Below are 23,991 nucleotides of genomic sequence, written 5' to 3'. Positions count from 1 at the left end.
GACTTCAAGAAGAACATAATAATTCCAATCCCAAAGAAAGCAGGTGTTGACAGATGTGAAAATTACCAAACTATCAGTTTAATAAGTCACGGCTGCAAAATACTAACGCGAATTCTTTACAGACAAATGGAAAATCTGGTAGAAGCTGACCTCGGGGAAGATCAGTTTGGATTCCATAGAAATGGTGGAACACTTGAGGCAATACTGACCTTACAACTTATCTTAGAAGAAAAATTAAGGAAAGGCTAACCTACATTTCTAGCATTTGTAGACTTAGAGAAAGCTTTTGACTATGTTTACTGGAATACTCTCTTTCAAATTCTAAAGGTGGCAGGGGTAAAATACAGGGAGCGAAAGGCTATTTACAATTTGTACAGAAACTAGATGGCAGTTACAAGAGTTGAGGGGCATGAAAGGGAAGCAGTGGTTGGGAATGGAGTGAGACAGGGTTGTAGCCTTTCCCCGATGTTATTCCCTCTATATATCGAGCAAGCAGTAAAGGAAAAAAAGAAAAATTCGGAGTAGGTATTAAAATCTGTGGAGAAGAAATAAAAACTTTGAGGGTTGCCGATGACATTGTAATTCTGTCAGAGACAGCAAAGGACTTGGATGAGCAGTTGAACAGAATGCACAGTGTCTTGAAAGGAGGATATAAGATGAACATCAACAAAAGCAAAACGAGGATAATGGAATGTAGTTGAATTAAGTCAAGTGATGCTGAGGGAATTAGATTAGGAAATGAGACACCTAAAGTAGTAAAGGAGTTTTGCTATTTGGGGAGAAAAATAACTGATGATGGTCGAAGTAGAGAGGATATAAAATGTAGACTGACAATGGCAAGGATAGCATTTCTGAAGAAGAGAAATTTGTTAATATCGAGTATAGATTTAAGTGTCAGGAAGTCATTTCTGAAAGTATTTGTATGGTGTGTAGCCATGTATGGAAGTGAAACATGGACGATAAATAGTTTGGACAAGAAGAGAATAGAAGCTAATGTGGTGCTACAGAAGAATGCTGAAGGTTAGATGGGTAGATCACATAACTAATGAGGAGGTACTGAATAGGATTGGGGAGAAGAGAAGTTTGTGGCACAACTTGACCAGAAGAAGGGATCGGTTGGTAGGACATGTTCTGAGGCATCAATGGATCACCCATTTAGTATTGGAGGGCAGCGTGGACGGTAAAAATCGTAGAGGGAGACCAAGAGATGAATACACTAAGCAGATTCAGAAGGATGTAGGCTGCAGTAGGCACTGGGAAATGAAGCTGCTTGCACAGGATAGAGTAGCATGGAGAGCTGCATCAAACCAGTCTCAGGACTGAAGACCACAACAACAACAATCATTTTGCTTGTGTTACCCCAAAAAATAAGGCCATACCTTACAACCAACTCAAATAAGCTGTGGTAAACTACTTTTCTTGCCTCCGTGCTAGTTGAATATGACAGAATCTTCATTGCACAGGCCAGACTGCTTGATTTATTTGCTAATTACTTTATATGTGAAGTCCTGGATCAATTTTGGTCCAGAGGCATTCCTAAAAACTTAAAACAGCCTGCTTTTTTCAGTTCTTGGTTTCTATGAGTACTGTGGGTTTAACTTGCCTCAGAAGTTTTAGTTTTAAACAACAGTAAATGTGTTTTTCCAAAATTCAGTTTATGCAGCACGCAATCAGTTGAGTGACCTATCTTTGGACTGCCATCTTTGGGGTTGGTGACAGATAGCACATGGGCCTTCAGTCCTTTGCAAACTTTTGAATTGGAGTGACTGTGTGTTTATGTATAATGATATCAAGCTGATCATTAAAGTGTTTATCTCTACAAGTGGAATCTTAGTGTATTCATTTAAGTCATCATACCTACTTTGACAAATCCATTTAGTTAGTACTAGATTTCTAAGCTATTCAATAGATTTGTGACAGTTGAGGGAATTTGTTCCAAGTCACTGCTTTCAACAAGGGCAGAAGTATCATCCACAAATAAAACTGAGTGTGAATTAATGTTGAGGGGAAAGTCATTTAAGAAACCACACTAGTGCACATACACTGTGACCCTTGATTACAATAGTATCACCAAGAAGACTGCCACAGTGATATGATATCAGATATTTAGTAGCTGAGTTGGCATGAAGTCAAAGAAGCTGCAGATAATGGAATTTGTATAGTACTTCAGATTTGGATCCTAGTCAAGCACACAGTTTTCTCATGAATGCATCAGCATTAAATTACTTCTATATATATGTATACATATAAAAAGCTTAAAACAAAAGTATACATCATTACTCAAATAATAGTTTACATTATATGTTATACATTAGTAAAGTGAGAAATTCTGCTTTTATTTATTTGCTGAGACCATGTTCAGTGGGCTTTAGGAGTCTTTTGCACACACATCAAACAGTAAAGTATACTGTTGACCATTAAAAAAACTTCAGCACTACGGAGATGGCAATATCATATTTCACAGGATTATTTTTGTGGATGTATTCAATGACCACAAAGGTGGCATGCAACAAACATCCAGGTTGACAAAAGTATACAGTAAGCTTAGAAATTAAAATGATTTGCATTCCTGCTGCACAAAGTAGGTAGAAATAACACCATCAACATTCTGTGTCTGGCAAAAGTTTACATAATGGCTTCTCACTCAGAAATTGCATTTGAATGTTGTTTGTTTGTGGGAAGATCATGTTATGCCTCATTTAAGAAGTAGAATCATCTGCCAGTATACATCAAAGTTTGATAGTGGCAGGATTGTGGGATGTAAAGACTGTGGTTTATCATTCCCCAATACTGCTGCTGGCATTGGTTGGGATGCCCTGACTATCATGCAAATATGGAATTGTTGGGCTCACCATGCAGGTTCTCAAAGGCTCCATGTGATCTGTCAGTATTGCTACCATTCTTGTGGCTTTCCTGGTGCTGCAGCAGAGAGAATAGCAATAACAGTGGTGTGGTCAACGACAACACGGGATGCATTGTAACAAAGCAGGTACATCCTTTCCATCAGTTGTGACATTTTCCTCCTCCCAATATCTTAAATAATGTTATTTTATGAACATATGCACAGTATCTAAAATTCCAAAGATTTAGCCAGGGCTTAACCAACACAAGTTTATTATGTATTACATTCTTTTGGTTATCAGGAGTTAATGAACCAGCTACTTTGCCTAACACTCACACTAATTAAAAAAAGATCATTAATTTTTATACCCAATTGCCAATTTCCTGATAAAGCAAGAAATTAGTAAAACATTTATACACTCACTGATGAAAATATGTGCACCTATTTAATTCTGGGGTAGTGAAAACATTGTTACTGAAACATAATCCCATATTTTGGCAACCTAACCAGCATAATGCAATAACGATTATCACTGTATCTAAAAGTCCTATTTAAACACAACTTGCCCTCTACTATTGAGTTACTCAGATATATACAGCTTTAATTAAAATTTGTAAAAATCTATGAAAGAACAACAGCTGAAGTCAGGTCTAATTATTGTAAGTCTATATAAAAATCTTGTTGAAAGCCATTTTAAGTCAGTCTGCAGTAAGTTATGAAATGAGTACAATCTGTATCTGAAAATGTGGGATAACATGTTGCAGACAACGTAGAGCAAAGTACAACACTGAAAATGTAATGAGTTTAATTAGTGATTCAGTGGCTGTTTGTTAATGAATGACAGTGAACTTGCAATTAATTTTATGAACTATGTTGCTCTTCTGAAAATATTGCAACAATATGATTAGAATAGGAGCAGTGTTTACTTCCAATAGTTATTCGTTGTACACATCATCTTTGTATCACTATGACCATTAGACTTAAAGGACAGGGTTTTAAGAGTACAAGTCTATGACAGTGTTCCTATACATGTTTGCCACATATGAGCTTTAGTGGCTAGTTATGTTTATGTTAGGTTACTGCACTCCAACAATATTCAGGATATTAGTGCAGTATATGGATAGCCGTTCATCTGTGTGTAATTTAAACAGATGAGACACCAGACTAGTGCTAAACAGTACTTTAGTCAACATCTGAGTTGAAGTAAGATGTTTTAACTGCAAACTTCTCATGTGGGCAAAATAATTATTACCCATTTCATAATGACTGACCTCTGACTTTGAGCTCATATTCTGATCACATTGTATGATGAAAATCAATGTGTTATACCCTGCTGGAGTTGTGGAAATGTCTAATTTTATTTGGTGTATGAATATTTTATTTGGAAAGGAGGCAGTGTATTTGATAATATTTAAAAGGAAGCGTGCTTTTTCTATCATTTTTTGGTCAGTGTCAAATTTGAGAAGTCATAAAATTCAGACCGCAATTAGGAGAAAAATGTAGAGAAGCTTCATGTCTTGCATCACCAAAAACGAGTTCTGGCATGTGACAGAAGTTTGTACTGGACAAGTTTACACAGGGAGTCATAAAAAGAAAAACCAATGACTTCTATGCAAAAAAAAGCAGTTTCCAGCAGTGGCAGCCATGGTAAAAGTTGAAGACTGAAGTAGAGGATTTTCCAGATATGAGTGAAACAACAATTTAGGACACTTTTCGAAAATTGGGCTTCAGATACAAAAAGTTTAACAAAAAACCTATGGTGATGGAAAACAGCCAAGTAGCAAGAAAAAGAGATGAGCTCTTGCAGGAAATAAGACACCTATGCAACACTGGATGAACTATTTATTACAACGATGAGAAATGGTCTGGGGCAAATCATTCCAGAAAGTTTGGTTGACAGGAACAAAAAATCACTTATACACAACAAAATGTACACAATTATTGCAGAGGAAGTGTTCACGAGTGGAATGGCTAGAAAGAAGGAATTCAAACATGGTCCAGTTCTGGAAAAAGGACTGTAACATGCCAAATCTGGAACAAAGATGGATTCATGCAAAATGCTGGATTATGTTTTATTGGGCAAAAAGGAGGTGCAGAGTATTATTATTTGGTTTAGGAGTGTTCTCAAAAAATTATTAAACAAATTTGCGATTGTTTTAGATCAAGCTCCATATGATATGGTATAAATCCAGTATCACAAAATCCATCTATGAAATGGAAGAAGGATTCTATTATTGAATGGATGGAAAGCAATAATGTAGAGCTTCCATCTAATGCTGAACCATATGAGGAATTTATTAAAGCTGGCCTACAAGATCATGAGCAACTGTACTTCAGGGCACAGGAATACCTTTTGGAAAGTATATTGCAATCAGTGAACAAGGAAATTAAACTTCTGTGTTTGCCTGTAGCTCACCACACACTGAACGCCATTGAACTTATTTGGTCATTTGTCAAGAACAATGTAGTAAAGTAGAAGAAGAATTTTAAAACAAATAATACTTTACAGTTGTGTCTCTCCACTCTCGAGAGTGTTACCCAACATATCTGGAAGAATTCAGTAAGTCATGTAAACAAACTTGTAAACAGTTATGCACAAAGAACCCACTGTCTTGACAAACCAATAGAACCATATCTAATTCGAGTATATGAGTGCAATGGCAGCAGCGAGACCTCAGCCAGCAGCAAAAGCAATTACGATAGGTTTTATTTCAGACATCATTCCTTAATGCAAAATCTATTCAAGCTAATCAAGTTTTCCATCTAATGCTGAAGTGTGCTATCCAAATGTTCATTTATTGTGAGCTGCTTGCATATCAAGCATTTATTTGCAATTTCCCATATTATTTCTCTCTGCTTGTGACAAAAACTTAACATGGCAATACAGTACTGGAATGTGACTAGGAAGTTGTTGTTCTTTACTGCTGAATAGGTGCTTATGGCACATTAGAACAGTGGAAGTGCACTGGTGTGAAAACTACACTCCACCACAGACTCACATATACTGCAGCTATTGATACAATTGCTTTACAGATGCTTAATTAACAAACATGAGGAATATTCATTAGGAAAGGTGTATAATGCACCCAAAAAAAGTTCAAGCTTCACAATAGTACCTTCTCCATCACAATAGCTAAAATGGTGAGCTAAATCACAGCATCTTGTATTTGACACTATAGCGATGACACCGGTAATCACAAAATAATGAAAATCCACCTGAACAGATCAACGCTTTATCATTAAACTGTGCAAAGGAAATTTTTCTATTAATTTCAGCCTGATTTTTATGCATTCTTAGAGTTGACACTCACCAAAAAAGCTATAGAAATTATGGTTTCTCTTGAATATTACCACATATGTCGCCCCTATTTCAACTAAGATGTAATATTTATACATTAAAGGAAAGTAGATATTTACATGGTTCTGGAAAGGTACAACAAATCAATGTTTGTAATGCATTGTAATTAGAATATGAGCTCAAAATCAGGGGTCAATCATTATGAAATGAATAACAGTAGTATATTGTCCCTATCACCAACTTTTCAGCCAGAAGCACAACCACTGAGGGCATACTTGTACAGATAACAGCTATGCTACAACAGGGGTGGTAGAATGTCATCTTTTCAGGTGAGTCTTGGTTCTTAGTACAGCTATGTATCCCGATTGCATTTCTCATTGCCATATGGGTACATCACCTGGCATGATGGTATGGCATGCCACTGGGTACACAACATGATCACCCCTGATTCTCGCAGCTGGTAATTTGGACAATAGGCCTTACATTTTTGACATGTTAAGGCAGTAGCTGTGCCCAATCTTTGAGGTCTCCATGATGTTATCTTTCAATAAGGTAACGCAAGGCTACATGTTGTCTGTTCTGTCCTGAACCTCGATACAGAGGGTCTTTGGCTGTTGCCATCGGCCTCCACATTTTCCAGATCTCTCACCCAACACAAATATCTGATCAAAGGTCGCCAACAGAGTGGCACACCATCACTTGCCAGTTGCTATGACTGATGAACTCTGACACAGAGATGAAGCGATATGGAACAACATACCCATATCTGTCATCAGAGCTCATTCTGACTCGACACCCAGCTAACAATACAACTTCTATCACTGCCAAAGGTGGCATACCTGTGTCATAAACTTTCCATCTTGTATACCTCTAAATCACCTATACACAGTAAAATTCCCTTTCTATACTTCTCCACAGACTGTCCCAAAAACGTGTAAAATGCAGGAAAGTGTAATGTGGGAAAGCATAGGAAACACAACAAGCAAAAATGAATAAATTACTATTATTCCCATTCTCTTTATATTATTCATAATATGTAATTCTGTCTATTTAAAAAATTGTCTATTTAAATTTTGTCTATTTAAAAAAATCTGAAATAATTGTTTTGGTTTCCTCCACAGTGTACAAAGCGACAATCACAAAGGAAGTAGGTGAGTGCTGACATACACAAATGCATGCGCAGGTTTCCCACTTCATTCCAATCCTGTTGAATGGTGTAAATAAAACATGTAAGCAAAAGTCTTTCATGAAACCACATTAAAAAGATATTCATGTTCTAATGTGACACTTATTATTGATAATGATTATGAAATTGCAGTAAATAAAACTTTTAACAAAATACTGGTTAAAACACTGATGTTGGTAGTCTTCACAAACAGAGAACCACAGGTACAAAATTTATAGCTTGTTGCTGACAAGAATGTTACTTGGTTCAGGGACATCCTGGGTGAGAAAAAGGACGGAAATTGTTTCCATGTTATGGACCACATCAAGGAGGAATGTTTCCATCTAACATCATGTCGTATGAACCTAAGACAGCAAGCCTAGTACGGATTAGCGTATGTCATGCGGAAGTAACAATGACTCATGAAACCCCGTTATATAGATGACTATCTTCAGAAATGGTGTTTATTTGCATAAATGACTATGAAATTATAGTAAAGCTGTTGTAATACAATGTTATGAGCAGAAGAAAAGTTACTACTAGAGTCACTATAATAAGATCATTAAGGCAGTGACTCAGCATACTTTCCTACCCTTCCAAACACTGCAAATCCATAATACAGGTGGCTGTGGCACAACACAGCGACAATGAAAATTTTGCTTCCTTTGTTAGCTCTTTGTTATGTGATCAGTAACAATGTGTGCAGTCTCCATTTTCTGCTTTGTTCCAAGACTAACTTTGAGCAGGAATATGGTGCACTTTTGGCAGAAATCTATATGAAAATCAAAGTTAAAGGTCATGATAACATCAAAGAAAACTTAAAACATGAGAAATGTTGCAGCACAGAATTTATAATGGTGGGAAAGCATTGTTTTGAGAGAACAGGACTTCTTTTGGAGCCAAAAAAGAGAATATAAAATGTAGGAAAAACATAAACTGTAGGAACATAAAAAATGTAGTTTTACTGTATAATCATGTGCTCTTCCTACTACATTACTAACACAGTATAAATAAAATGCTGTTATTTGCTACACTTTGTCGTGTTTCAGTTTTTATGGACAGCAGTGTATTTGTAAAGTTAAGTTTTAAATGACTACAAGGAAGGTCTAAAACTTGAGACCTAGTGGATTCATCTTGACATTATTCTCTGCTGGTACAGTTTTGTAAATATCTGTCAGCCTGTTAGAATGCTGAGTGTCAAAGTGGTTGGTTCTATCTGAGAAATGAGATAAACCTGTGGTCATAACTGGACAAAAGAGGTAATTTTGCACATCATTTCGGATGAATGCTTTGCTATCTAATTATCTTCAGTTCCAAAATTCATGGTGAAAATATGGAAAACAGATGAAAATACGTAATGAAAATTATCTTTAACAAAGAAATTTGATGAAAATACATAATGAAAATTATATTTAATAAAGAAATTTGATTTCATGAATCCAGTGCCTTGTTAGAATCAAATACAGCAAACTAAATGTAAATTCAAACTAACAAACTGTTTTAGCATGAAGGGTATATGTGTAACTTGCTGCTCAGTGGTTAAGGACAAGACTATGAATCATTTGATCCTTCATCAGTTCCAATATATCTTATTGCTACCAATGTGAATTTTACTTCTTGCTGTACTCTGTATGAAATTTATTGAGTTGAGCTTGATGCGATGTTACATTTTCCTGAATGAACTTGTTGTCATTTCAACGCTATCTTGCAGGGTTTAGTAAAGTGCTGTAGTGTTCAAAGAAAGCTTCAGGTTGGCAACTAAGCCACATACACAACAAACACAACATTCCATCGGTAAAGGGATGTTTGGTTTCCTGCTATAGGCTTTGATTTTATGTCAGATTAGCAATGATATGCTCTACATTAACAAATAAAACTTATTGGTTCCTAGTCAACTGAAATGTTTACCTGAGATGTAAAAACATTAAGATATAAGCAGTCTTCTTCTCCAACAACTTTCTGCCTATCATCATCAAGCTGTAGACAGTTAATCTTCAACCGTGATGCATCCCATATGCCTTGCCATGGTTTCACCGGTACAGGTTCCTTCAAGAATAAAAGAACATTAGAGATTTTTTATATACATTAATTGTGTATCTTGATCATGTGCTCCATCTAGCTACCTTGGGTAGCTTCAGTGTTTTGGGGACAATACAAAGGGAAGGGTAAACAGATAAGGAGATGTTGCTAGGTGTCAGTCATGAGAAGGAAAAGCCATAATGGTGATTATCAGGTAACTGGTATTTTAAAGTCAAGTGTTGGTCTCAGCCTTCCCAACTGTGATTTAGAGTCTTTTTGGAAGTTCATAGCATAAATAAAGAGGTTTAACTTCTATCACTGATAGAAGGAGATGACAGAGTAATTGCAACATTAACACAATTACCATTTTAAGAACATCATTTAGGAATCTTTGGAAACAGATACACACTTCTAGATAAACACATGCAAATAGTCAACAAGGAGCAGTCATTATTAGCGCAAAAATTGGAGTTAAGTACTCGGCTTGCTAGATAATTGAACATTGTGATGAACAGCTCTCACAATGAAACTTCCTGGCAGATTAAAACTGTGTGCCAGACCGAGACTCGAACTCAGGTCCTTTGCCTTTCACGGGCAAGTGCTCTTCCAAGGACAGGGCATGAGTCGCGCTTGGGGAAGTTCAGTTGGAAGAGCACTTGCCCGCGAAAGGCAAAGGACCCGAGTTCGAGTCTCGGTCCGGTACACAGTTTTAATCTGCCAGGAAGTTTCATATCAGCGCACACTCCACTGCAGAGTGAAAATCTCATTCTGGAGACAGCTCTCAGAATGCTGTGTGACGTTAGTCAGTCTGGAAATACACAACTTAAGTACTCTTCACAACTTACATGCCACAAATAGGAAATGTCTTAAGCTTCATTAAACAGTTGACATAAGGTTATGCAGACTCAACTGGAGACTAATGGACACTATACTGTTGACTTTCAGTCAGATAATTGTGGTCAAGGACATCTAACGTTGTTGGTGTGTCATAATTTGGGTTATTTCCTATATTAAAGTTCCAAGAACCCATTGGATGTCATAATGCAACAGCATAATTTGTGGACCAAACTACCTTTTGTCATTCAAATATGAAACTAATAGCAAATGGTTTATATGAACAGACTGATCAAATGTTGAAAATTAAATATACTGAGTGGGTATTCCAATTAGTCACACATTCAAAATATTTAGAGAAAACTTAAAAAAGAACACAGAATGCACTTCATACACAAAAATTTAAATTATTTGTTAAACACTTTCCAACAGCACTTTTATCCCTAATGTTGTAAAAAAAATCAAAACCAATGCAACAGTTTAGACTGCCATACCAAGAATAAAGCAAAAGTAATATGGTGTGTTACTAAACTGGAAAAAAATAAAACAATGACAAAAGTCAAACTGAGTTTTTGGACTACAGCTATGACACAAATAATTACACACAGAAAAAAATTAACTATCAAATACAACGATAACTTGCTCACACAATGGGAGCAAACATTGAGCCTACTAATAAACATGTAAAAACAAATGCTCCCTGTAGAAGTATCTTTTGACATTCCTTCTTCAGTCCAGCATGCCTGGTGCTCTGTCTAGTGTCCAATGCGCATGTTCACAGACTCAGTACTTGTTCACAGACTCAGTACTTCTTTTTGTGGGGTTCTGCTGCTGCCCCTGTTACATTTTCAGTAACTCCATTGCAGAAAGCCAGGCTCTGCTGAGTTGGTACCCAGTGTGACGACTCTATAGACTCTCTTATAATACTGTCACCAATATCTGGGGGTCTATGCCAGAACCCTTGTTTCAACATAGGTCATGGAGTTATTAAGTTCCAGACAGTGCCTGGGAATGGCTGATTTAGTTACCAGTCTTAGTTAGATGTGCCACTAATGTTCTTTGCATCTTATGGCCACTGTCCTAGTTGTTTGGCCAATGTACAACCTGTCACCTAGGTGAAGTATATTATAAATTCCTGGTTTTCATAGTCCCAGGTCATCTTTCACATTTTCAAGTAATCCTCTTATTTTCATAGATGAACAGAACACCATTTGATATTATGCTTCCTGAGAATCAGTGTGTGTAGAATTATAATACAAGACTGTGATCAAATAAACCATCTGCTTTCCTTTTGGCCAGTACATTCAGGAAAGACAACTGGCCATCCTTTTCCAGTTCCATGGAGTATGTAATATTTGGGATGTGTGCATTAAGATGTTCCAGAAACTCACTGAGCCACTCACTACCATGAGGTCACATCCCAAAGGTGACATTCACATACCTTAAGAAGCATGTTGGTTTGAATCTAGCCATCACTAATGCCTTCTTTTCAAAACTCTCCAAGAACATATTGGCAACCAGTGGAGAAAGAGGGCTGCTTATGGCTGCACCTTCTGCCTGCTCATAATCTTGAGCCCATCCAGAAACTAAGTTCAGGTCAATATAGTCAAGTCTAATAGAACATCACTGAATTTCTCTGCAATCAGTTCCAATGAGATTCTCAGTGGCATTTTAGTGAACAGGTGAGCAACATCAAAACTGACTATTACTGTGTATCAGATTCTGTGATATGCAGTTGCTAGTTGCTCTATATGCTGCAAGAAGTCCTCTGAGTTGCAGATGTGGTGATTAAACTTCCCCACTTATGGGAACAGCTGTTCCAGAATGGTGATTACACTTCCTCACATATATGAACAGCAGCTTCTTCAAGTACTTAACTGTTAAGTACATTGATGAACCAAAGCTGCTGACAACTGAATGCAGTGGCATGCCCTCTTTATGTAATTTCTGCATGCTGTCTTGTCTCAGTAGAACTGATGCTCTCGATCATAGTTGTCTGATGACATTGTCAGGCATACCAGTTTCCTTCAAGAGAGCCCTGAATGTCTTGCCCACTTTGTCCATAGGATCACATTCCAAAAGTCTGTTTTCAGGATACTCCAGAAGTTGATGCGCTTACTCATTACAATCAGCCTCTTGCAAAATGGCTGTGATGTTCCCTTTTCTGCTGGCAACACTATGATGCTGCTGTCTTCCTAGAGTCTCTTAATTCCAAGCATCGCATCACTTGAGACATTCAATTTTGGAGGCTTTACCCTGCTGAGCACTTTGTAGGCCTCCCAGCAAAATTCTTCTGCCACATTTGGTGGTAGTGTATGGGCTACTTGCTCCACTGCACTGATGAAACCTGGAAAGAGCACATCTCTATGAATTGTTGCGAAGTTCTGACACCTGCTGAGTACCTTGAGAGTGGTGTCATCACACTGCTTGCCACTTAGGATAATTACATTGTGAGTTTCCTCCATCTTTCTTACTCATAAGGTCAAATTTTGCAGACTGATATGCTGAGGCATTATTCTTGGTCTATTCCACTAGAGTCCTAGAGCCGCTGTCTACATTGTCCCTATTTTCACCTGTTAAGGAGGCTGCCGTATACAGGTGACGGTCTACCTTGTCCCAATTTTCACCTGTTAAAGAGGCTGCCACATACAGGTGAAGGTGTAAAAGCTCCCTGTCAACAATATTTAGCCTACACCATGAATCTCGAATCCTCTCTCTCACAAGTGTCTCACTCACCCAATGTTTTGTCTTGTCCTCCACTCTGGAGTTGATTTGGTTCTTAATCCTGGTGAAAACTGGTACTACCTTGCCATCTATATGCCTCAGAAGGAAACTGAGAGAACTCAGCAGCCTCCCTTTCCCTTAAAGTATCTGAATATCATTCTTCAGACTTTCCCTATAATCTATTGACATTTTGAGGTGTCAGGTGTCCTGCCAGGTATCAGTGCCATTCATGCATGATATTTTGACAACACAACTTGTTATCTTAATCAGTGACTGCCCATCAAGTGGAACAGGCCCAGTACTTATATATATGGCCTTTATCCTGTGTGGTCAGTTCCAGGCATTCCGTCTGTAGTCTGCTCCCACTAGCAGCAGCCTTAGGCATTCCCTCTTCAGTCTGGTGCACCAGGTCGAGCTCTGGCATTTTTTTTGGGTCCTGTGTGATTAACTGCATTCTGGCAGTTCATTTTAGGGCTAGTGTAGTTCCATATGTTCACTTTGCTGGAGCAGACTGCAGGCAGAATACCTGGAACCAACCAAGGAGGTTTAAGGCTGTAGGTATAAGTACTGGACCAATTACCCTCAACAAGCCCATCTCAGGTTTCAACTGGTGAAGAAAAAAAGTCATGTTGTCAAAATACTGTGAATGAATGACACTGATATCCAGTAGAATATATGACATTTAAAGATGTCATCATATCACTGGGAAAGTGTGAAGAATTACATCAAGAAACTCTACTGTTAGGAGATGTACTGAAATACCAAGAAACTGGACAAAATTTGACAGAAGTGAGGGAGGGTGCTGAATTCTTTCAGCTCCCTACTCAGATGTCAAGATGGTGACATAGTGTCAGTTTGCACCAGGATTAAGCATCACATCAATCCCAGAGTGGTGTACAACATCAAATGTTGTGTCTACATGACATTTATGAGAAAGAGGATTAAAGATATGCACCATAGGCTAGATGTGGAAGTAGGGAGCTTTTATATCTTCACCCATACATGGCAGCCTGCTTAACAGGGTAAGACTGGCACAGGGTAGGCAGTGCCTCTCCATCTCTAGTGGAGTGCAGAAAAAAGAATTCCCCACCATGCCAGTGACTGAAATTTGACTGCCTGAGTAAGAAAGCATAGCAGATGGAGGACATTCTGTCACTGTGATTAACCTAAGTGGCAAGCAGTTTGATGAGACCACTTTCAAAGTACTCGGCAGGGAGCTCAACTTCGCAATGATGCCTAGAAATTTGCCTATTTCAGGTTTCATCAGTGCACTGTAACAAGTAGCCCAAGATTTCTACCATATATAGGAGAAGAAACCTCCAAAATCGAACATATCAAATAATGGGAAGCTTGCACTCAAGATATTCTAGAAAGACAGCAACATCATGGCATTTCCTGTGGACAAAGGCAACTCCAGAGTCATTTTGCATCAGTCTGACTATGATGAGAAAGTATGTCAACTTCTGGAGGCCCCTGCATACAGACTTTGGAATGTGACCTTATGGACAATGTGAACAAGAAGATCAGGGATCTCTTGAAGGAAACTGGTATGCCTGACAAGGTCATCACACAACTATGATCAAAAATGGCAATTCCAATGGGACAATATCAGCTGCCAAAAGCACACAAAGAGGGTGTGCCACTGTGCCCAAATGTAATTTAAACTAGCACATAAATGTACTTGAAAGCCAAGTAATTGAAGAAACAGCTGTTACCATATTAGGGGAAGTGTATTCACTGCATCCACACTTCAGAGGACTTCTTGCACCACCTCAAGCAACTACATATCACAGAATTTGATATAATGGTCAGTTTTGATGTCTCTCTGTCCACCAGGGCACCACTGAAGGACACATTGGATCTGTTTGCAAAGGTATAAACTGATCTCAATTTATATTCTGTGTCTCCACTGGCTGCCAATATAATGAGGTGAGAAAAGTCAATGGATAGTGATATGCACATATACAGATGGTGGTAGTATTGTGTACACAAGGTATAAAAGGGCAGTGCATTGGTGGAGTTGTTATTTGTATTCAGGTGATTCACGTGGCTGCACAACGGGAATTAACAGACTTTGGATGCTGAATGGTAGTTGGAGCTAGATGCATGGGACACTCCATTTTGGAAGTCATTAGAGAATTCAATTTTCTGAGATCCACAGTGTCAAGGGCGTGCCAAGAATACCAAATTTCAGGCACTGCCTCTCATCAAGAACAATGCAGTGGTTGACAGCTTTCACTTAATGCAGCAGCATTAGCATAGATATGTTAGTGCTAATACACAACCAAGCCTGTGTGATATAACCGCATAAACCCATGTGGGATGTATGATGAACATAAACGTTATGAAAGCACAGAAAAATTTGGCATTAATGTGCTGTGGTAGCAGATGACCAAACTGAGTCCCTTCACTAACAGCACAACATTGCCTTCAGCATCTCTCCTGTGTTTGTGACCATATCGGTTGCACCCTAGATGGCTGTAAAACTGTGGCTTGGTCAGATGAATCCTGATTTCAGTTGGTAAGAAGTGGGATCAAGTGTGGTGCAGACCCCAAGAAGCCATGGACCCAAGTTGTCAACAAGACACAGTGCAAGCTGGTGGTGACTCCATAATGGTGTGGGCTGTATTTACATGCAGTGGACTGGGTCCTCTGGTGCAACTGAACTGATCATTGAATGTAAATCATTATGTTCAGCTACTTGGAGACCACTTGCTCCCATTATTGCATTTCATGTTTCCAAACAATGATAGAATTTTTATGGATGACAATGCGGCATGTCACAAGGCCACAATTGTTTGCAACTGGTCTGAAGAACATCCTGGACAATTTGAGCAAATGTTCTGGCCACCCAGGTCACTGACATGAATCCCACTGAATATTTTTTGGACATAATTAAGGGCTCAGTTCATGCACAAAATCCTGCACCAGCAACACTTTCACAACTACCAGGAGTAGAAGTATGGAACCAGAATTTGGTTGCAATAATTACACATCTGTTGTTTGCAACTGATAAACAATATTTTATTCAAAATAATCTCCATTGCTATTTATGCATTTCTCCCACCTCTCTGGCAGACTACAAATACCATGCCAAAAAGTTATTCTTTTGAAGTGAACCAGTCAGCGAGCCATTTTTGTGCATTTTTGTATGAACTGAAGCATTGTTCGGCACGAGTGTGTCCCAGTGATGCAAACAGATGATAGTCGGGTGGAGCGAAGTCTGGAGAATAAGTTGCATGCCCTGAGTTTCTGGAATGTGTTACTGAACACCAGCCAATTATTAAGTTCACCATGGAACTGAGAAAGGATGATTAGTTTCCATTTCTGGATGTACTCATCAAAAAGTGGGCAGATGGGCTGTTTGGCTACAGCATATATTGCGATCCTACACACTGATGTATACCTAATTTATATGTGCAAGCCAGCAGCTGTCAACCACCCAGTTCAGAAGAAAGGAGTTATGGAGACATTAGTCCATAGGGCACACACTTAGACCCAGACACTTTGGTAGTAGAAACAGAGTATCTAAAACCAGAGTTATGCAAGAATGGATACACAGCCAGACAGATTCAGAAGGCCTTAGGACAAGCCTCTCTGCCATCTAGAGGAAGAGCAAGATGAGGCAAAGACGGTGGTGTACCTGCCTTATGCGGGATCTGTTTATGACAAAACCAGCAGGATTATCAAGAAGCATAATATAACGTGTGTGTTCTGTCCATGTATCAAAATAAGAGGACTACTGAGAAATGAGAAAGATGACCTGGGACTACAAAAACCAAGAACTTATAATATAACTTGCCTGTGAGGCATGCTGTATGTTGGCCAAACAACTAGGACAGTGGACATCAAATGCAAAGAACATCAGAGGTACACATAACTAAGACAGGCAAATAAATAAGCCATTGCCAAGCACTGTCTGGAACTCTATCATTCCATGAACTATGATGAAACAAGGGTTCTTGAATAGGCCCCAAGATACTGGTGGAGTGATATAAGAGAGTCTACAGAAATTAAGGTGATGGAAAATCTCATCACTTGTCATACTGGGTTCCAACTCAGTTTAGACTGGCATCCTGCACTGGAGTTACTGAAAATGCAACAGGGGCATCAGCAAACACTACAACAAGAAGAACTGAGGGTGTGGTCATGGGGAATGAACCACAGACAGAACAACATGTGCACTAGACTGAAGATGGAATGTCGTATGATGCTTCTAGTAGGAGCAGACCACACAGGGAACACCTAGAACTGCACTAGACTGAAACCAGAACACCACCATGGGTATGGGTACAATGGACCAAAGGCAAAACACCAGCACTTGAGCTGACACATCGGACCAAAGAGGGAAATGCCTAAGAACATTTTTCATGGAAGCAAACTGCAGAGGGAACACCTGTAACTACAGTGGACCGAAAATGGAATGCCTGCTCGTGGTCAGGTGTACTGGATTAAAGACAGAATGCCAGCACTCAATCTGGTGCACTGGAGCAAAGAGGGAATGCCTTAGGAAGCTGCTAGTGAGAGCAGACTGCAAATGATATACCTGAAACTGGCCATGGAGGGGGAAGGCCGTATAAGTTCTAGACCCATTCCACTCAATGAACAGTTGTAGGTGACACCTGATGAAGATAATGATTTATGTGAAATATTGTGCTTCAATAATGCTGTTACCTGGAAGACTCAAGACATCATAAGCCACCGTACAGTGCATGGTGGAGGAAACCCTGCACTGCTACTAGTCCTTTCCTTTCCTGTTCCACTTGTAAACAGAATGAAGAAAAAACGACTGTCAATATGCTTCTATATGAGCCATAATTACTCTGTCTGATCATCATGGTCCTTATGTGAATGGGCATTAGCAGCAGTAGAATTTTCCTGCAGTCACTTCTCTAAACTTTCTCAACAGTGTTCCTTGAAAAGAGCATCACCTTCCCTTCCTGGAATTCCCATTTGAGTTCCTGAAGCATCTCCATAGTACTAGTGCATTATTCAAACCTACTGGTAACAAATCTAGCAGACTGCCTGTGAATTGCTTTGATGTCTTCCTTCAATCCAACCTGGTGTGGATCCCTAACACTCAAGTACTACTCAAGAATTGGTTGCACTAGTGTCCTATACATAGTACCCTTTACAGATGAACCATACTTTTCTAAAATTCTCCTGATACTGAAGTCAACCATCTGCCTTCCCTACTGCAATCCTTATGTGCTTACTCCATTTCATATTGCTCTGCAACATTACACCCAGATATTTAATTAATGTGACTGTGTCCAGCAGCACACTGCTAATGCTGTATTTGAACACCGTGGGCCTGTTTTCCCTATTAATTTGCATTAAATTACATTTTTCTACATTAGAGCTAGCAACCATTCAACACACCAATTAGAAATTTTGTCTAAGTCATCTTGTATCCTTCCACAGTGACTCACTTACGACATCTTCAAGTACACCATAGCATCATTAGCAAACCACTGCAGATTCTCACCATGTCTGCCAGATCATTTATGTATACAGAAAATGACAGTGGTCCTAACACACTTCTCTGGAGCACTCCTGATGATACCCTTGTCTTTGATGAACACTTGCCATCAAGGACAATGCACTGGGTTCTGCTACTTATGAAGTCTTCAAGCCACTCACATACCTGGGAATCTAGTCCATGCACTCATTACTTCATTAACAGTCTGCAGTGGAACACGGTGTCACATGTGGAATCTGACTGTTGCCTTATATCAGGAGTGGGCATGAGAGCTGCCCGCATGGTTGTCTGTGGGCACTGTGAGCCGCGAGGGTAATGCTAAGCAGTAGTAAGGGCATGTAGTGCAAGTGGCAGAGCTGTGCGATGTGGCTGGCTGCTTGGGTATGCACACAACACAGGGGGCAACCATACCACTAAGAGAGCACTTCGCGCATGCTGCCGAGTATCGACAAGCTAGCATATATAATGCAGATGGAGCTCACATACATCTGAGGTCGTTTCATGCATATGTGGTGTCCATGGACTTGGCACGAGTAGATTGTTATTGGGAGGCCAGCCATATGTGGCACAACATGTGTGTGTGGGATGTATGTGTAAATCGTACTTATCCAAAATTCATGTATCCTGTGCCATGCAACGGTTGGCCATGTATGGATGAAACACAGTTTCAAACCATTTAACATGGTCTACTTTCATGGCCACAAATAGGATATAGACATAAACAATTAAGAAACGAACACATTTGTATTGTAAATGATATGTTATATTCACGCAGACGTGTGTAGTTAGGAGGAGGGGTACTACGAATGAATAGGACATAGGCATTAAGTTACATCATCCTGCATGTTTGAAAAATGATTTTGAACTAGCATCTCGATATTTGGTGTGAAATTACTGGTCAATATGCACAATGCACCAGTCAGATGAACATCAGTAAGACCGCTCCCAAGCTTCGATTTTGTCAGTTTCATTATGGAGAAAACACTTTTGCATAAGTATGTTGTTCCGAAAAAACTACACACACAAGCAGCTATTTTAAATAACAATGGAAAGTGTTCATATGGGAAATATTTGTAGCAGGTTTCCAAGGTTTCTGCAGTGCGAAACATCTGCAGCACATGATTGCACTGAAAGTCAATGAGTTCCAACTGAATTTCAGAAGGCACATTTTCAATGTTAACTGCAAAAGGAGTCACAAAAAAGTTGACATCGCATTTCAGTCGATTTAAGTCCTCAAAGCTACTATCAAAAATGCCTTCAAGAGACTGTAGCACCATTACAAACCCATCAAAACTTTCTTTGGGCCTCTCCTGTTCCAAATGGTTTTCACTAACAACTAGTGCAATGCTTGCTGGGCACACAACTGTTGCAGCAGCAACAAAACATTCATCCACAAATTCTCCATCACCAAAGGGCTGTTCTGTTTTAGCTATTTTAAGGGCTACATGATAGCTTACTGTCATCACTCCATCATTTTGGATGATGAGGTTTTTGTCCTGTAAATACATACAGGTGAAGGTAAAAGTGATGGTAAATGCACATAACATATTATTAATAACAGTAATAATGTGAAACAGTGTCATAATTATCTACATGTATACATATGTCTTTCTCCTTTTTCTGCTTCAGTTTGATAAGTTTGGCTTTTCTTTCTTCATTATTCAAACTGGCTCTATCCTTCTCATGAAGCAATTGATAATGTCACTTCACATTGTACTTCTTCCATGAAGACAATGTTGCATTGCAAATGAAAAACTGAGGCCTGCTTTGTGTTCTAAGAAAAAGTGCTCTTCTTCCCACTGTGAATTGACGAGTATGGGTTCAAAGGACTTTTGTTTCAACAATCTTAACTCCTCTTCAGCTATTTTCCATCCACTAGTTCTGTTTTATCACAGACACCAAATGCAATGTCTGCACAGACAATAGAAACGACGGGAAGTAAACGGACCGAGTGGTTCCGCACAGTGCAGTGACGTGCATGACTGGGCAAGTAGATGGTGGGGGTATTGCTGGCCGGCAGAGTGGAGGAGAGCCATGGACAGACCTTATGGGCATCTGCAAGTGCCCGTGCTCACGAAACAGTCTTTTCCCAGCCCTGCCTTATAGCCACAGTTCACAGGATACCATGTGAGGAAAAGGGCAAACTGAGATTCGCATGAGCTATTCTTTCTAAAACCATGCAGATTTATGAACAGAAGCTTTTCTGTGCCAAGGAAATTTATTATCTTTGAACTGAAAATATTTTGAAGAATTTTGCAGCAGACCAATGTTAAGGATACTGGTCTGTAATTTTGAAGGCCTCTTCTTTCAGCCTTCTTTTATACAGGAGTTGTCTGTGATTTTTTTCAGCCACTTGGAACTTTGTGCTGGGAGAGATATTCACAATAAAGCAAGCTAAGTAAGGAGCCAATGCCATAGGATATTCTTTGTAAAACCAAATTGGGATTCAATTCGGACATGGCAGCTTATCTGCATTCAGTCTTTCAGTTGTTTCTCTATGTCAGAAATGCTTATTACAATGACCTCCATACAGGAGTCTGCACAATGCTTAAAAGACAGTATGTTTATATGATTCCACTGTGTGAATGATTTATTAAATGCAAAATTTAAAACTTTCATTTTCTTTTTGCTATCTTCAACTGCCACACCAGACTCATCAATGAATGATTGGACAGAAACTTCAGACCTGCTAAATGATTTTCAGTAGGATCAGAATTTTCTTGGGTTCTCAGGAAGATATTTTGCTAAGGTATGAAAATGGTAGTTGCTGTATGCTTCATGTACTGACTTTTTTACAGCCACACAAAATTCTACAACTTTTCCCTGTAGTCATTTGCACTTTCTATTCTGAACTGAGTGCTTCCTCAGCATTTTCTAAATTTCATTACTAAACCATGGTGCTTCTTTTCCATCCTTTATCCACTTACACAGTACATACTTCTACAGAGTATTATTTACAATCCATTTAAACACAATCAATATGATGACATCATGGCCACTAATCACCATCCCTCAACTGATGTCATTGATAAGGTCAGGCTTGTTTTTAGCTATGCATTTCCCATGTGTGTGGGCTGTCTAACTAGCTACTCAAGACAGTGATTGGATAATGTGTTCACAAGTACTTTGCGAGACTGTCTCTACCCTCTACAATGAATCCATAGATGTCCCAGTCTATACTCAGCAGGTTAAAGTCACCTCCAACTAATATTGCATGATATGGGTATTTCTGCATGACTGACCATACTCTTTCTTTGAATGATTCTAAACCTGTCACAAGCAGAATCAGGTGGCCAGTAAAAAAATCTAACAATTAATTCAATTTCATCTAGATCTGTTACACCTTATTAGATAACATCACTGTCAACTTCAATAGACACAATATTTTAGTGAACTGCAATGATCACTCCCCCTCCTATGGCATGTAATCTGTCTTTCTGATATACATTTGATGAACTGCTAAATGTCTGTGAGCTTTCTACTTTGTGTTTCAGCCAGCTCTCAGTCTCAAGAATAATTTGAGGGGGAGAGATTTCCTAGAGTGTAGTAAATTCAGAAACTATGCTATGAACATGTCAACAATTTACTGATAAAAGTATGATAGTAAAAGTGTTATAATTCTGAGCACAGTCTGGTTACATTATATGTGTGTCATATGGCAAGTGTTCATCAGAGTACATCAAACTACCACCTAGCCTAAAAAGGCCCCATGTATACTACGTGAGTAGCTATGTAGTGCACCACTGACCTATCCAATTCCCCATAGCACTCAGAAAAACACCAAGTGGTGTGAGTACACACATCTGTAGCACTGTGGGAAAGACATTCCAGTATGCTTAAACACACCCATAACATACAGCTGATCCTATGATATGCAGAACTACTTGGGGTAAACCAAATAAAAAATGGTTCACCACAGAAAGTAAAAAAGCTAGAGATGAACTGACTGAATTCTTTGAAACATATCAGAAAGGAAAAGGTCTGGTCAGTCATGAGGCTTACAAGTATAAGAAGAAAGCATACACTAGGATGATAAGAGAAGCAAAGGCCAGCCACCAAAAATTTGAAATACAATCTTCTTTTAACATGTATAAAACAATCTGGAACTATATAAATGAAAACAGAAAAGAATCACGTGCCTTGAAAGATATAAATATAGCACTGACAAGAGAAGGGAATGAAGTGACTGATTCACAACAAGGGTTCAATACTTTCAACCAGCACTATATAGCTATAGTGTAGAAACTTCTCAAAAAACCATATCAGTACCAAAAAGAATGGAGAGTCCCAAAAAGGTAGCGAAGGGTTTATATCTCCTTCCTACAGATGAATTGGAAATTCTCAAAAAAATTGGAGCACTAGAAATAAAAATACAGGTCTGGATGGCATCTCAGCAAACACTGTGCTAGATATCTTGCTAAACATCTAGCATTACTGATAAATTTAGTAATGAAGCAAAGAGTATTTCCAAAATGTTTAAAGATGAGTAAAGTTGTGTCAGTATTCAAAGGAGGGGATAAAGGAGACCCCAGAAACTATAGGCCCATAATGATTACACCTGTTCTGCCTAAAATAATAGAAACAGTGATTAAAGATAGATTTATAAACTTCATAAAGAAGCATAACATCTTAAATGAGGCACAACAGATTTAGAAAGGGTAGATCCACCAAGACTGCAGCAACAAACTTCATAACACACATCAGTGAGGCATTGGATCATCAAAAGAAAATATCTTGTGTCTATGTAGACTTTTCAAAAGCTTTTGACAGTGGCTCTTTTACAGAAACTGGAATGCTATGGGATAAGAAGGAAAGCTGCTGATATTATAAAAACATTTGTTGAAAACAGACAACAGTTTGTGGAAATAAAACATAAATCTGGAAATACAGAGAGAAATGTCTACTCTGATTTTCTGCAGGCAAAATATGGAGTAGCTCAGGGTTCAATATTACAACCTCTGCTCTTTATATTAAATATAAATGATATGTTCACTGCTGTAAATGAAAAAGTGATCATGTATGCCGATGGCACAACTTTACCAATATGGCGTGCCTTAGTGAAGGAGTTGGAAAAAAGAGCCAGAGCGAACTTGTAAATGACCGAAAGGCATTTTACAGAAAATAACTTATTAATCAACAGGAAGAAGACTATGTGTACAAATTCCAAAACAAACAGAACAAGTTTCTGGGTATAGACGTGGAAAAATTTCTGATATGGGAAAAACACATTGACAGGATCTGTTCCAAAATAAGTACAAACATATTTTTAATGAAAAAAATGTGCTACACAGTGGACTTAGGAAACCTTGCTCAAAATGTACTATGGACTTATTTTCCCATACATATTGTACTGTATTCCAATATCGGGTGGTGGAGCAGATGTACATATCTAAAGAATCCTAAAACTTCAAAAGAAAGCCATTAGATGCATAGCTAAACTGTCACCTCAGGAATCCTGCAAAAACAAATTCAAGGAATTGAGAAAATTAACACATCTGTGGCAGAAGATTGAAAATGACAGACAGGGACCCTACAATTACAAGAAGCTTATTTTATAATTGACTACCATCTAGCTTCAAGAGCATAAAGGAACTGAGCACCTTCAAAAGAAAACAAAAGGAGCACCT

At 38.7% G+C, this 23,991-nt stretch overlaps 1 protein-coding gene across 1 annotated transcript in view; it reads right to left on the bottom strand.

Annotated features, from left to right (window-relative positions):
* LOC124747236 (esterase FE4-like) overlaps positions 1-23,991 on the bottom strand; it is a 95,573-nt gene that overhangs the window by 18,594 nt on the left and 52,988 nt on the right. The window contains exon 3 of the mRNA XM_047248950.1: positions 9,214-9,351. Within this exon, the coding sequence (XP_047104906.1) occupies positions 9,214-9,351 (138 nt within the window). The remainder of the gene's footprint in view (positions 1-9,213; positions 9,352-23,991) is intronic.

Source organism: Schistocerca piceifrons, chromosome 1 (assembly GCF_021461385.2).
Source record: "Schistocerca piceifrons isolate TAMUIC-IGC-003096 chromosome 1, iqSchPice1.1, whole genome shotgun sequence".
Taxonomy (NCBI): Eukaryota; Metazoa; Arthropoda; class Insecta; order Orthoptera; family Acrididae; genus Schistocerca; species Schistocerca piceifrons.
This window is presented reverse-complemented; position numbering and strand designations above follow the sequence as displayed.